General features: G+C 41.0%; 1 protein-coding gene across 4 annotated transcripts in view; it reads left to right on the top strand.

Moving 5' to 3' along the window:
• The window catches only part of Ntn4 (netrin 4), a 118,363-nt gene that overhangs the window by 67,896 nt on the left and 34,264 nt on the right, over positions 1 to 16,203 (top strand). For all 4 annotated transcript variants that reach the window (XM_045153308.1, XM_045153307.1, XM_004650190.2 and 1 more), the window contains exons 4-5: positions 4,029 to 4,155; positions 6,601 to 6,789. In XM_045153308.1, the coding sequence (XP_045009243.1) occupies positions 4,029 to 4,155; positions 6,601 to 6,789 (316 nt within the window). The remainder of the gene's footprint in view (positions 1 to 4,028; positions 4,156 to 6,600; positions 6,790 to 16,203) is intronic.

The raw sequence follows: 16,203 nt of genomic DNA, 5'->3' as shown, positions 1-16,203 counted from the left end.
TGGTTAATAGACTTTCCAGTTATTTCCTGACTCAGAAAACTTTGAGGGCTCAGGATATTGCTCAATGGTTAAAGGCGCTTGCTCGTAAAGCCTTCTAGCCCAGGGTTTAATTCCCCAGTACCCATATGAAGCTGTTCATGGGCTAAACTCATTTTCAGTGGCAAGAGACCCTGCTTCAAAGAAGGTGGAGTACAGACAAGTCTGCTGACATCCACATGCATGCCATGGCAAAAGTGTGCCCATATACATGCACACACACATTTAAATAAACAAAAAAATATGCCCGGCGTGGTGGCGCATGCCTTTAATCCCAGCACTCAGGAGACAGAAGTAGGAGGATCACAATTAGTTCGAGGTCACCCTGAGACTGCATAGTGAATTCCAGGTCAGCCTGGGCTAGAGTGAAACCCTACCTTGGAAAACCAAAATAAATAAATAAATGAGTTTTTAATGGATCTACATTTTGTGCAGAACAAATGTCAGTCTCTTTAAGCTCAGGTTGGGTGTATTCTGTGATCTAGACCAAATATACCTCTGTGATACATATCTCTGGTTTATTTATTGACTGCTCCTTGCCCATTCCTTTAGAGTTCTTACCTTCTAGCCTTCCCTCTTTAGCGAAAAGCCTGTGTAGCTTTCAAGACCCAGGCTCAGGGACACCTCTTAGAAATTCTGTCCAGATAACACTTAATGACTTTTTCTCAGATTTACTTCATATTCCTTAACCTGTTCCCTCAAGCCACCTTGGACAATCCTCTGCTATCCTCCCTTCAGCAGCAGCGATAGAGGAGAGTGCCTCAGAGTCTTTGATAAGACTCTAGTTATTCATATGTATCTTGTACATATGTTTTGCTTGTTGTTTGCTTTTTATGCATGAGATTTAGATAATTATAACACTGCTTCCATTGTACTACTTCTAATAGTAGCATATGCCTTCACTTTACTGACCACCTCAACATTTGAAAACTTTCCTGTAGTCGTTTTTTTCCAAAGGCTCCATTTTGTTTGAAGTCAAACAATGAAGCATTAGTTTTCCCTGAGAGCTCCAAAAGAGACTTACTGTATAAAAGTATCTCATAAGACTTCCTGTTTGGGGCTGGAGAGGTGGCTTAGTGGTTAAGGCATTTGCCTACAAAGCCAAAGGACCCACATTTGATTCCCCAGGACTCACGTTAGCCAGATGCCCAAGGGGGTGCACACGTCTGGAGTTTGTTTGCAGTGACTGGAGGCCCTGGCATGCCCATTCTCTCTCTCTCTTTCTCTTTCTCTTTCTCTTTCTTTCTCTCTCTCTCTCTCTCTCTCTTTCTCTCCCTTACTCCCTCCCTCTCTTTTGCTGTCTAATAAGTAAATAAATAAAAATAAAATATTAAAAAAGACTTTCTGTTTGTTCATGTTGAGAAGGAATGCCAAATAAAGATTTAGTAAAAGTAGTAGAATTGACAATGCCAAATAAAGATTTAGTAAAAGTAGTAGAATTGAAACATTGCCATATCACATACTGTATATACAGATATATAGCTTAGCCTCTAAGCTTCATATGTAAAATTCCTGGACTTGAACATTATGTGGACATAATACTCATAACAGTTACAAATACTCACTCATGGGCTGAAGAGATTCGTAAGTGGTTAAGTGCTTGCCTGTGATGCTTAAGGACCCAGGTTCAAGGCTTGATTCCCCAGGACCTATGTGAGCCAGATGCACAAGGTGGTGCATGCGTCTGGAGGTCGTTTGCAGTGGCTGGAGGCCCTGGCATGCCCATTCTCTCTCTACCTATCTGCCTTTTTCTCTCTCTGTCTGTCACTCTCAAATAAATACATAACAATAAAACAAAAATCTAATAAAAAAAAATACTCATTTCCAGAGGGCCTGGATAGAAATATTTATGCTAGGAAGTTATGAAAAGAAATTATGTCCTAGATGCAATGGCAACTTACTTCTTGCCATACACCAAGCAGTAAGTACCTGAATGTATAGGCATGGCTATTTCCAGTGTGCTTCTTTTAAACACACTGAAAAAAAAAGTCTGCTCATAGACTTTCCTCACTCTTGGTTAACTTTGTTTCCACTGCGTGCAAAGTTCCTTCCCTTGGACTTGTTAGAAATGCTGCCCATCTGTCAAGAACCAGCTTAAATGCCCTGCTCCCATCAAGCCTTTCTTTTTTTTTTTTTTTTCTTTTTTTAATTTATTTAATTGAGAGCGACAGACACAGAGAGAAAGACAGATAGAGGGAGAGGGAGAATGGGCGCGCCAGGGCTTCCAGCCTCTGCAAACGAACTCCAGACGCGTGCGCCCCCTTGTGCATCTGGCTAACGTGGGTGCTGGGAAACCGAGCCTCGAACCGGGGTCCTTAGGCTTCACAGGCAAGCGCTTAACCACTAAGCCATCTCTCCAGCCCTCAAGCCTTTCTTAACAGTCACCCGTGGTCAGTTCAGCATCTTTTGAATGTCAACGTCATTTTGCTTCTTAGGCATTCATTTGTCTTGTTTACTTGTTACCTTTTCTTCAATTGTTACCATATCCTTAACGACAAACAATGCTTTTCATGCCAAACGTTCCCTGGCATAGTGATTTTCCCTTCTAGATACTCATGACATATTTGTTCACTGGCTGATATAATTTGTTATCTTCATGCTAAGTTATTTTGGGCATTATTTTTCAAGAAAACAAACTTACAGGTCTACATATGTGAACCCCATTCTGAGCTGCTTTACAAAATTTCTTCTCTACAGTCATGACAGTATCAGTACCAATAAATGAATTTAGATACTGGAGTCCTTCATAATTCTTACTCACTAGAAGGTATTTCTTCTGGTCCAAAATACTATTTTTTTAAAATATCAGTGAAATAAAGCAAAAAGAATATTCCTCAGTCCCGTAAGAATTCTACTGAAGTATTTATTTTCTGTGACAAATATTATTTTTTAAAACCTTCAAGAAGTCAAGTATTCAAAATACAATATCCAGTCATCATAACAAAGTACATTTAGAGACTTAACAATATATTTATTTTGACACTTCATTTTTAAAAATTTTTATTTATTTATGTTGAAAGTGACAGAGAGAGAGAGAGAGAATGGGTGCTCCAGGGCCTCCAGCCACTGAAAACGAACTCCAGATACGTGCACCCCCTTATGCATCTGGCTAACATGGGTCCTGGGGAATCAAGCCTTGAACCGGGATCCTTAGGCTTCATAAGCAAGTGCTTAACTGTTAAGCCATATCTCCAGTCCTTGACCCTTCATTTTTACTTCCAGAAAATTTATCTAAAGAAAATTTATCTAAAGAAAATTTATCTAAAAGGATATTTATGTTAGCACTAAATACAATATATAAAAAAAATTAAGTCTGGTGTGGTGGCACACACCTTTAATCTCAGCACTTGGGAGGCAGAGGTAGGAAGATCACTATAAACTCAAGGCCACCTTGAGACTACAGAGTGAATTTCAAGTCAGCCTCGGCTAGAGTGAGACCCTACCTCAAAAAATGAAAAAAAAATTTTTTAATCTAAGTAAAAATAAAGCATATGATTGGTCAAATAAGTTAGTTGATACCAGAGAATGTGTTAAATATAAAAATATTAAGCAAAACACACAGATATCAATACAGCAAATGGAAATAGTCTTTAACTGAATTTTAAGGCACTAGAAATATCAAATGCTAACATTATTTTTCTGTGACGAGAGGTGATAGGTTTCTAAACTTTCTATAGCAAATATGAATTATTTTGTGTAAAGAATTTAATAATTAAGGATAGTACAAATTGATTCAAATGCTTAGCCAGTATCTCAGAATTCTTTGTTCTTTGGGGTCATATATTTTATAGTAAAGAAAAAATAATTGCCTCTTCTTTTGAGTTAAGCACAAGACAAACTCAAGAATTTCTCCTCATGCTAGCTTCTTAAAAAAAAAAAAAAGCAGCGAGTGAATGTGGGCGGCTCAAGGCAACCGACGTGGTGAGACTGGGGGCGGAATGTTGTCCCCGGGGTCACCTGTGCTCACGGCTCTTACTTAATGTTATTTGTAGGTCCATGGGAAGTGTATGTGTAAACACAACACGGCGGGCAGCCACTGCCAGCACTGTGCGCCCTTATACAATGACCGGCCCTGGGAGGCAGCCGATGGCACAACAGGGGCTCCTAACGAGTGCAGAAGTAAGTAACCAGCCCTCACCACCCAGAAGCCTTCTTGCAAAATAAACCTATCTGTGGGGTCCCCGTTATCTCCAGGAGCACAGCATAAAGTGGGTGGGTGACAGACACCATACACAAATGCAGCCCATATCACTGCCCAGCATGACTTCAGCCATTGGAAACAGCGAGCTCACAAAGCTGCCAACAGGACTGAGTGGCCAAGACTGTGTGGCCTGTTTGCTTGGACGTGCTGTGAGCCCTGGAAGCACTCCTTGAGAGCGAGACATGATGTGAACGTGAGCAGGCTGAGGACTGCCGTGTACAGTGGCTGTCATAGCTGAGACATTGACCTATAACCATGAAAATCACTATTTTGAATTCAGCTCTCAAAACAACCCAATAAAAGCAGGTGGCGTACTCTCATTTTAGAAATCGGGAAACTGAGGCTCAGGAAGATTAGATGTCTTGCCAAAGTTAGTAAATGAATGAGTTGGGACTTGATCCCAGGTCTTCGGACTCCAGGGCTGTTTTTCCATGTTATCATAATACATTCTTCTCACTTACGACTCTTGCGGTAGTGGATCGCATTTGAAACTAAATCGGTTAGGACAAGAATGAGGTTGCTTTACTAAGACTAACTTTGAGTTTGAGGTTGGAGATTAGATAGGAAAGTAAAAGACATGGGAACAGGAACTATTTTATTTTTATTTTCAGTTTCAAATATGCAGAGAAATTCACATGCTCATAATACTATCCTCCCAGCCCCTGTGGTACAAGGATTTAAAGACAAAGTACCTTGGGTAAAGTTATATGAAATTTCTTCCCAGACATAATCTGGACTCATAACTGATTTATTTTGTTTCTAGGAAATGTAAAGGATTTCCTGGAAGCATTAATCTCAAATTATCTTATGCTTTTTAAAAATATGAACTGGACAAAATATGACATATCAAGGAAACCATGAAAAACAATAGCACAAACATTTCAAATACAGTTGATTTCCACGAAAATGTCTGGATTCTCATTTTAAATCACTCATCAAGAGAGTCTAAAGAATTTCTCCGAAATTCCTAGAGTGCCGTTCAAGTCTTTTCCATGGAAACCCACTGATATCTAAATGCACATAGACACAGAGAAGTGTCACTTGATGCAATTGACTGATGAGCTTAGAAATGCCATTGAGATTAAGTTTCACAATGTAGGTCTCTTCTATAAGGAAATCGAAGTTCCTGTAGGAATCTTTACAGTCACCAAAATGACAACAGCCGAGGAGTGGTTTTTCATGAAAGGTAACTCTGGTCAGTCCTGGTGGCTCAGGCCTTTAACCTCAGTTGTTACTTGGGAGGCTGAGGCAGGAAGATCCCAGGTTAAAGGCTAGTTCAGTGAGACCCTGATTCAAAATAAAAAGAAGGCTGGGTGTATAATTAGTGGTAGAGTGCCTGCCCAGCACGGGTGAGGCCCTAGCTTCAGTCTGCAGTACCACAAAAAGTCTGTAGTTACTGAGCATCTAAGCTTTGTCCACTGTCTACTAGAAGTTTCCTTCCAGGCTCACGTCTGAGCATGAATTCTAGTTTGCATCAATGGTATACATCGTCAAATAATGCCAACAGTCTTCACTTTTCTTAGTAAAATCCGGACACCAATGTGATGACCCTTGGGAAGTAATGGGAATGGAAATGGTAAAGTCTTACCATCAAAGAAGGAAGGGGGAAAAAAAAAAACAACACTCAAATAGTTTCTAAAATAAATTTCAAGCCCAGTTGATAAGATAACCAGAACATTTCTATCTGAATAGACATCTCTTAAGTTTGGTGACCCTCATGCATATCTTAACACTTAAAAAAAAAAAAAAACTGACTGGGGTTGGGAAGGGGGTGACACATACCTTTAATCCCAGCACTTAGGAGGCAGAGGTAGGAGATTGCTGTGAGTTTAAGGCCAGCCTGAGACTGCATTGTGAATTTCAGGTCAGCGTGAGCTAGAGTGTCCTCTCTTGAAAAACAAACAATAATAATAACAACAACAAAAAAAAAAAAAAACTAGAATGAAAAGGAGAATGCTGGATGAATAGTTTTAAAAATGTGGTAGCCTGCCAGGTGTGGTAGCGCACGCCTTTAATCCCAGCACTCGGGAGGCAGAGGTAGGAGGATCATCATGAGTTCAAAGCTACCCTGAGACTACATAGTGAATTCCAGGTCAGCCTGGGCGAGAGCGAGACCCTACCTCAAAATAAATAAATAAATAAATAAATAAAGCTGTGGTAACCTATTGAGCCCAGAAGGAAACAAGGTGAATGGGCTTGCAAAAGCTAGCATTCACCACATAGGTCTATTTATATATTATTTTTACCCGTATTCTGTCACGGTGGAAGCAGCTGACTAGAACTGAGAATTAACAATGAGCTTGTCCTGAGAGCACCTGCTGCCCCGTACTCACCTGTGCGCCTCCTGTGCTGCTTCCGCCCAGCCTGCAAGTGCAACGGCCACGCGGACACCTGTCACTTCGACATCCGCGCGTGGGAGGCGTCAGGGAACCGCAGCGGCGGCGTCTGCAATAACTGTCAACACCACACTGAGGGCCAGCACTGCCAGCGCTGCAAGCCGGGCTTCTACCGCGACCTCCGGAGACCCTTCTCGGCCCCGGACGCTTGTAAAGGTAAATAGCCTCGGGCGCCTAGGGAAAAGGGCGGTTTGTGCAAGAGAGAGAGAAGTCTAACCATCCTCTGGAGTGCTGGTCCAAGGGAGAGTGTCATGAACGTCTCAGCCAAGAGACTGTCCTTATTGATAAGGGGCAAGCTTTGTTAGGAGAAAACCGTACAATAGTCGTAAGAGTCATCTCTTTTCTCACTTGCCATATAAAGTAAAGCTGTTTCCGCAAGCAGTGCATTTTGGAAAATAAGATAATGAAGAAGGGGATGGAGGGATGGCCTAGTGGTTAAGGCATTTGCCTAAAAAGCCAAAGGACCCAGGTTCAATCCCCCAGGACCCATGTTAGCCAGATGCGCAAGGGGGCGCACACGTCTGGAGTTGGTTTGCAGTGGCTAGAGGCCCTGGCACACTCAATCTCTCTCTCCCTCTTTCTCTGTCAAATAAATAAAAATAAAAATTTTTTAAGACAATGAAATGGGAGAGCTCTTTAAGACCATCTTAACACTAAATAATAGGGCTGGACAGATGGCTCAGCCATTAAGACACTTGCCTACAAAGCCTAACAACCCAGGTTTGATTCCCCAATACCCACATAAAGCTAGATGCACAAAGTGGCACATCCTTCTGAAGTTCATTTGCAGGAGCTGCATGTGCCCATTCTCTCTGTCTGTCTCTCTTCTATCTCTCTCTCTGCTTGCAAATAAATAAACAAATAAAAATATTTTTAAAAATAAATTAAAAGACTTAAGTAATAAATAAAACGACTCTGGTAAATTAATAGTGGTGGGTCAGGCATGGTGGTACATGCCTTTTTTCCAGCCTGGGGCTACAGAATGAATTCCAGGTCAGCCTGGCCTAGAATGAGACCCTCAAAAGAAAGAAAGGCAGGCAGGCAAGCATGGTTATCTGCATCGAGCCTACCATTCACCTTTACAGTGAACTCAAACACCCCAAAAAACCAGAGGCTTTGATGCTATTATGAATGTGCTTTGCTGGCAGAAATCACCCAACCAAGAGCAGCTTGTGGGAAAAATGGGGTTTATTTTGGCTTACAGACTCAAGGGGAAGCTGCTCCATGATGGCAGGGGAAAATGATGGCATGAACAAAGGATGGACATCACCCCCTGGCCAACATCATCAGGTGGACAACAACAGCAGGAGATTGTGCCAAACACTGGCATGGGGAAACTGGCTATAACACCCATAAGCCCACCCCCAACAACACACCGCCTCCAGGAGGCATTAATTCCCAAATCTCCATCAGCTGGGAACCGAGCATTCAGAACACCTAAGCTCATGGGGGACTCCTGAATCAAAGCACCACACTAACGTAAGGTACAGCAGTAACTCCATAGGACTCATAGGATGGGTTCTGCTTTGCTGGTGGCATAACTCCAAGAAGTTGATTTAAAATGAACAGAGTTTTAAAAGATCTACGTAATTCATGTGACATCACCTGTATGACGTGAAGATGAAGAGAGCATGTGGAGCTGAGATGCTGTCAGGTGTAGATAAGCTTACGTTGAAATGTGCATGTCTAGCAACTCAAAAGTTACTAGAAAACAAACAATTCAGGACCACCACTGGAGACTGAGGAATTTTTCCCTGCCAAGCAGGCCACGCGCTAGTTTGAAAACAGTGACTGGAACAGGGCCACACGATGAGAAGTGAGCTCTTAAAACCTTGAGTTATTGGTGTTTGTTTTTTTTTTTCTTTTTAAGGAAAAATTAAGTGTCTCTTTAAAAACACTCTTGAGCTGGAGAGATGGCTCAGCAGTTAAGGCAATGCCTTAACTTAAGCTTGCAATGCCAAACGACCTGGATTCAATTCCCCAGGACCCACAGAAAGCCACATGCACAAAGTGGCACGTGCATCTGGAGTTCGTTTACAGTAGCTAGAGGCCCTGGTGCACCCATTCTTTTTCTCTCTCTCACTCTTTCTCTCTCTCTCCCTCCTTGAAAATAAATAAATAAAATATTTTTAAGTACATACTTTTGGCTTCAGGGAAATAATGGAACCTCTATATTCAGCTTGAGTGGTTTTGCTTATTACAAATGTAGCCTTTGACATAGTAGAGGATAAATCATGACACAGCTCAGCTCTCAGAATCAGGCTCCAAATCGGGACTTGAAGCAGAATACTTATCGAAGAATTGTAGTTTCTATTGGACTTTCATTGCTTCAAGGTTCATACTCATCTAGGTTAGATGACTGCAGCACCATTTTCCCACTGTGTGACCCCACACCTATTACTGAAGCTCTTTGGACTTCATGGTTTTTCATATGCAGAGCTCTTTCCTGTAGTGTTCTAAAGAGAACTAACAAACAGTGTGCACATAAGATAAAGGGTTTGACACACTGGCTGTGGTATGTACACTTATAGTGTGTGCACAGAGCACACAGAGTAAACCTTCAAGGAATGAAAATGAGCATTGTCATGACTGTCGTCAGTAAGCTAGAAGGTAGGAAGTACTACTATCAGATTTCTGCTCTTTGATGATTACAAATACCATAGATCAAAAATAATTAGAGCTGGAGACATGGCTTAGAGATGCCTGTGAAGCCTGAAGACCCAGGTTCGATTCCCAAGTAACCACGTAAGCCAGATGTATAAGGTGGCACATGTGTCTGGAATTTATTTGCAAAGGCTAGAGGCCCTGGTGTACCCATTCTCTCTCTCTCTAATAAATAAATTACAATTATTTTTAAAATTACATTTTTAAAGTCTACAGTACTCTGGCAACTAAAATAAAGAATACTAGCTGGACATGGTGGCGCACACCTTTAATCCCAGCATGCAGGAGGCAGAGGTAGGAGGATCATCGTGAGTTCAAAGCCACCCTGAGACTACATTCTATAATTTAGTTGTTTTCAATCACTGAGTACTTCCTTAACAGATATAATCTCTATATGTCCTCTTCTGTTAACTCTAATTTATTTACTTATTTGAGAGAGAGAGAGAGAGAGAGACTGGGAAATAGAGAGAGAGAATGGGCACACCAGGGCCTCTAGCCACTGCAAACAAACTCCAGAGGCATGGCTTCACGTGGGTCTTGGGGAATCAAACCAGAGTTCTTAGGCATCTCAGGAAAATGCCTTAACTGCTAAGCCATCTCTCCAGCCCTGTTAACTCTAAAATTAAAAGTTGGGAGGAGGGAGGGAATTGCCATGGTTTATTTTCTATAATTATGGACATTATTAATAAAAAAATCAAATTTAAAAAGTAAAAGCTGATGGCACATGAGATCAGCAATGTACTTTATAATATACCAGATTCCTGTGACATGAGGACATGGTTAATTAGAAGATCTCTCCATTAGTTTCTAGTCTGCCTTCCTGAGGAGGCACTATCAAGAAAGCAAGTTGATATTAAAAAAAAAAAAAAAATCCAAACTATGTCAATGTGTGGTGATATCAACAACATGTACAATGTTATTCAAAATAACAATCTTATTATATTTGTCCTCCTGAGCTTACCAAGGCAGAACCCGCTACTCAGTGTGTGGGCCACAGAAAAGCCTTGTTGGCACTTTCTAGTTGCTGCTTAGAATCCCCAACCTCCAGAACCAAATATGCACTTTAACAAAATCCCTAGGTTGGCTGCGCTGTGTCAGAGGTTGAATGCAATAAGATGCTTTTCAACAGAGGTTAAATGCATTTTAGCACCTAATTTGCTGATATTCATCATATATATGATATATTTTTATAGTGGCCATATCGATACAAAACTTCTCTTGAAGACACTTATCCGAGAACATTCCTTCTGTATGTCTATTTCTCATGCCCAAATGCTGGGACCTAGATTGATATAACAAGGAAATTCGACGCCTTATGTTTTCATCAGCCAGATAAGAACGGGTATGATATCAAGTTGGCCTAGACAACTCCCAGTCTATCAGAACACCATCCCTTCCTTTTCCAGTTCTTAATCTTCTCAGGAGTTGGAACTATTGAAAGCCCGAAGCAACAGCCGGTCACATATATGTTATGGCTCAATTTAGATTGGAAAACAGTTTTGAATATCTCCTATGTGCTAGCCACTGTGGTTAGTACCAGGTCTATAAAGATGAAAAGGTCTTCTTTAAAAAGTCTTTTTGTTGTTGTTGTTGTTGTTTGGTTTTTTTTGAGGTAGAGTCTCACTCTAGCCCAGGCTGACCTGGAATTTACTATGTAGTCTCAGGGTGGCCTCGAACTCACAGTGATCTTCCTACCTCTGCCTCCTGAGTACTGGGAGTAATGGCCTGTGCCACCATGCCCGGCTGGTCTTACATTCTTTTTTTTTATATATATATATTTTTTTAAATTTATTTGAGAGTGACAGACACAGAAAGAAAGACAGATAGAGGGAGAGAGAGAGAGAATGGGCGCGCCAGGGCTTCCAGCCTCTGCAAACGAACTCCAGACGCGTGCGCCCCCTTGTGCATCTGGCTAACATGGGACCTGGGGAACCAAGCCTCGAACTGGGGTCCTTAGGCTTCACAGGCAAGCGCTTAACCGCTAAGCCATCTCTCCAGCCCTGGTCTTACATTCTTGTTAGAGAGAAATCTACATGAACATCGTTTCCGTAAACTGCGGTGGTAGTAATGAGGCTGTGAATGCACTGGTGGACCACACACTATGCTCTGCTCACTATTCAAAGGATTGAAGGGGATTAACTCATTTAACTTTCACGAAAGGGTTTTGCTGTAAATACTGTTATGATCCTCTGTTACAGGAAGGAAAAGTATGATGAGGAAGATACACTGAGTGGCTCGGAGAAAGTGCATGGGGGGAGGCAGGGGAAACTTAAGAAGACTTATTTAGGAAATCCTTCCTCCCCTAATATTTCTTTGATGATTTTTTGCCTGTAAATGATTGAAAATTCAAAGTTTGTTCTACTTTTCAGTTCCAGGCCTTTGTGACCTTTAGTGAGTTGAGGTAGAAAATAAAATGAGTTGGTGATATTCTGCCTCACAGCATTTACTATCCATCTAGAAGAATTTTTGCCTGGGCGTATTAATCCATTCAGCAAATTTAGTGACATTAATCTTGAGAGTCAGTTCTTAGGTAGCTAGCTTCCTGCCAAAGAGCCAAGGGCTTATTGGCCCCATGAATGTTCTAGGTTGTTTGGGTCCCCCCCCACTCTCCTGTTAGTTAATGTGACCGTCTCATCAAACCTAGATGCTGGGCCATAAACAGAGCCCTGGCCCAAATCTGCTAGCCATTAAATTTATTCCTTAACTCGTGTCTGTTCTCAGTGCCTCTTATGTCAACCTTAACCAGAGTCTACTGTGAGACCCAGACAATTGACTACACATATTCATGCCAAAAACTCACTTGTGAGGATTCAAAAGATGTTTGTTTGTTCTAGACAAGTGGGGATCGTTGAAACTGAATTTATTTCTATAACTCATTAGGAGTGGGGAGTGTTTTATAGGGCAGTGCATTTAAGGACTGTAAACACAAGGGAAAATATGAATCTCCCTGGCTGAATTTAGGGCTGAGAACAGAAAGGGAGGCTCAGAGTAGCTGGTTGCTAAGGGAAGAGGGGGATTTCTGTTCTTGCTATAAACTGAGCTACTTTGAGCAACTGTGTCTCTGTTCTGAAAGAGTGTAGTTTCTTCTAGGGGAAGGCATTTGAAGCTTTTGATCTTTTGTGTAGCTTTGGTATCTGTGTGTGTGTGTGTGTGTGTGTGTGTGTGTGTGTGTGTGTGTGTGTGTGGTGATAGAACCCCACGGCCTTGTGTCCTTGTGTACCAGGCAGTCTCCTGGTAGATTTTTCTGTGGCAGGCATTTGAAAGTATGAGAATACCCAACAAGACACTGGTGTCCTGTCTTTCAACAGGGTGAGTCCTAATTTGTAGCACTTGTGAGTTTCTATGGTTCAAACACACCCACCATGGCCAACTTCAAGCTAGCAGATTTGGGGGAGGGCACTAGGGATTGAATTTCGGGACTCTGGCACCCTAAGCAACCACTCCACCACTGAGCAGTATCTGCAGCCCCAGACTACTTTTGATCAGGAAGTCAGATTCTAAGCCACAAGTGGGATCTCTTCACTCCTTTGGACAAAGTCTATCTCCACAGCTCCCTGCTCTGATCTGAAGCAATGCTCTCTTTGTTCCCATGCCTGCTTGTGAATGCAAATCGCTTTGGGGGTGGGGGTAGGTTTCACTTGCTGTACATAAAGACCTAGATCTCCTAAGTGAGAAGCTACAGCAGGAAATGAGTTCAGAAACCTGCACTTCTTTACAAGAAACACTGGTGATTGTAATTGGCCTTCTGGTCTACCGGCTGGCCATTTGAGAACACTGCATGTTGGGCTGAACTCTACTCATTTCCATCGCTGGGTGGGATGTTCAGAACAATCATCTGTAACTTAGTCTGCTTACAGAAATATCATTGAATCAGCTGTATCTCTGGTAGGAAATCCTACAGCATTGCTTAAAACTCTGCCTAGGAACACTTCTACTTACACACTGATAAGACATAAATGCTGGTAAGCATTCAGATCAAGTATCTTCTCCCTCTTAAGAATGTCTAGTATACAACCTGTTTTCCATTGGGAAAACTTCTGGCAGAAATTCTAAAGGGGAAGTTAGGTTTATTTTTTCAAGGCTGGGTCTCACTGTACCCCAAGTTGACCTAGAACTCATTCTGTAGCCCCAGGCTGGTCTCGAACTCATAGCAATCCTCCTACTTCAGCATCCCGAGTGCTATGACTAAAGTGTGTGTTGTCATGCCTAGCATGGTGTCTGATTTTTATGTAATTATTTCAGAATAAATATCTGGTTATTCCAAACAGACAACTCACTCTTGATTATCGCATATATGTTTATTTAATGTAAATACCTCATACTTTATAAGCAAGCATGTTTAATCCCTCATACTTTAAAGTGAATTATTGTAATGACACTAAATTATAATGAACTTAGCTTGTATTACACTGATATTTAGTATTGTGTCCATAGATACATATTTTGTACACATTTATTTTAGCCATTTATTTTATTTTATTATTTATATTTTCAGACAGAGTCTTGCCCAGGCTGACCTGAAACTTGCTGCAAAGCTAGCCTCATCCATTTAACACCAAAGGATATGTTAAATACTGTGTGGATATGACACTTTCCTGCAAAAATTTTCCCTTCCTCTCATAGAACATGTTTGAAACAGATGTTTGAAGAAATGCCTTCAGAACAGGGTTGGAAATATGCCTCAGTGGTAGGGAACTTACCGCATGAAGCCCTGAGTTCAATCCCCAGTGATTTAAAAAAAAAAAATCTCTGCCAGGAGTGGTGGCGCACACCTTTAATCCCAGCACTTGAGAGGCAAAGGTAGGAGGATCACTGTGAGTTCAAGGCCACCCTGAGACTCCATAGTGAATTCCAGGTCAGCCTGGGCTACAGTGAGATCCTACCTCGGAAAAAAAAAAAAAAAAAAATCTCTTGAGATCAAAATTAGCTCTCTTTTTAGGGTACAGCCATTATGATAAATTTTATTTTTATGTCAACACATATGCTTTTAGCTACTGCATAGTTTCTGTCCATATTTAAAGAAAAGTCAGCAACTGGAATAGAAAATAGAATACATTCTCTGTCAAAGTAACAACTTCTTGAAACATTGGCATGCCCTTCTTTACTCTCTGGTGGGTCAAAATAAATGTAGCCAATTGCCTTTTAGGAGAGAATGAATAAAAATAAACTTGGTCCCTGAGGCACTAAATCCTAAACCAAGTGTTTACCAAGATACTATCTGCTTACTTAGTTACAGTTACCCTAACTAGCTCACTACTATCTTTGTAAAGAGGAATTCTAGCATTCAACTGTTTTTCTTTCTTGCTTTTTTTCTTTCCTTTTTTCTTTCTGACTTAAGCAAAAAGATTTCAACTGATGGCAATGCAAGTGTCTTGCATGAGTCTCTATCTTCCCATCCTTTGCAGCGTACTCAAATAGCCCATTATGTCACTGAATAACACAGCATCTTTGTTTTATAGTGAAACTTAGAATCAATACAAAGTAACAGGTTTTGGAAAGCAAACTTTATTTTTTAATATTTATTCACTTAAAAGAGAGAAAACGGGTATCCCAGGACCTCTGCAAACAAACTCTAGACCCATATACCACTTCATGCATCGGGCTTGATGTAGATACTAGGCCAGCAGACATTGTAAGGAAGTGCCTCTAACTGCTAAGCCATCTCTCCAGCCCTGAAAAGCAAACTTTAATTAGCACTGCAACATGGAAACTTTTTTCTTTTAGTATAAGAAGCAAAACCAAGTCAGGCATGGTGGTGCAGGCCTTTAAACCCAGCACTCAGGAGGGAGAGGTAGGAGGATCGCTGTGAGTTCAAGGCCACTCTGAGACTATATAGTGAATTCCAGGTCAGGCTAGGCAAGAGTGAAATCTTATCTTGAAAAACCAAAACAAAGGGGGAAAAAAGAAAGAAAGAAAGAAGATAAAAGAAAATTGAAATATATTAATGTAATGGTCATACTAAGGCAATTTTTAATAAAAAAATTGAACAACACATATTAATATTTACCGCCCAGTACAAGGACCTTTATGAATTGACAGATAATGAAAACGAGTCACAGCTAGGCATGGTGGCACACACCTATAATCCTGTCATTGGGAGTCAGGAGAATCATAAGTCCAAGGTAAGCCTGGGCTACATGGCAAACTCAAGGCCAGCCTGGGCTACATATATACCCTGCCTCAAAAAGCCAAGGGGTAGGGACAGAGCTCTGAGGTAGAGTACCTTTTTTAGTATGTGTGAGACCCTGGGGTTCCTGCACACAAAAAAACAATAAGTTTGGGAAGAAAAGTGGCAGATAATACCACAAAATTCTCTACAATGTCTCCCAAACAGAAAGTGAAATTCACTGAATAAATAACATGCCAGTCTACATTTGATAACACATATTAAATAATCAAGCAACTAATTGTAAAACACAACAGCCTTCAGAAAATTTGGTCAAAATCAGGGGAGGCAAAATTCAGAGTGTAATTGTGTTGAATGACTTCCATACACAGGTCCTGTGCTGGGCAGTTAGCCTCAGTTCTGTTGATTAGCAATCATCACAAGTTAAATGATACTTTTTTTTTTTTTTATTTTCCAGATGAGGACACTAAGGCTTAAACTGATCATGTAATGCATCCAAGTTTCTCTAGGTGGTGAGTGGCCAGCCTGGGATTTGAACCCTGGTCTGTCCTACTGCAAAGACCTTAGTCAAGTCAATGAACTACAGAACTCCAAAGAACTCGTGGTGTTACTTGAAAACAAAATTAATAAACAAGAGGAGAAATGATCAAACACACATTTTAGAGTCAAAAGTAATTTGTAAAGGTCCTAGAGTTTTCTTTGGTTTTGAGTAAGGCCTTGTGTGCTGATCAACAACCATATAAAAATCTATATCTAAAACAACAACAACCAAAAAAACA

The sequence above is a fragment of the Jaculus jaculus genome, chromosome 6 (assembly GCF_020740685.1).
Source record: "Jaculus jaculus isolate mJacJac1 chromosome 6, mJacJac1.mat.Y.cur, whole genome shotgun sequence".
Lineage (NCBI taxonomy): Eukaryota > Metazoa > Chordata > Mammalia > Rodentia > Dipodidae > Jaculus > Jaculus jaculus.
Note: the sequence above shows the minus strand (reverse complement) of the source record. Positions and strands in the feature narration are given on the sequence as shown.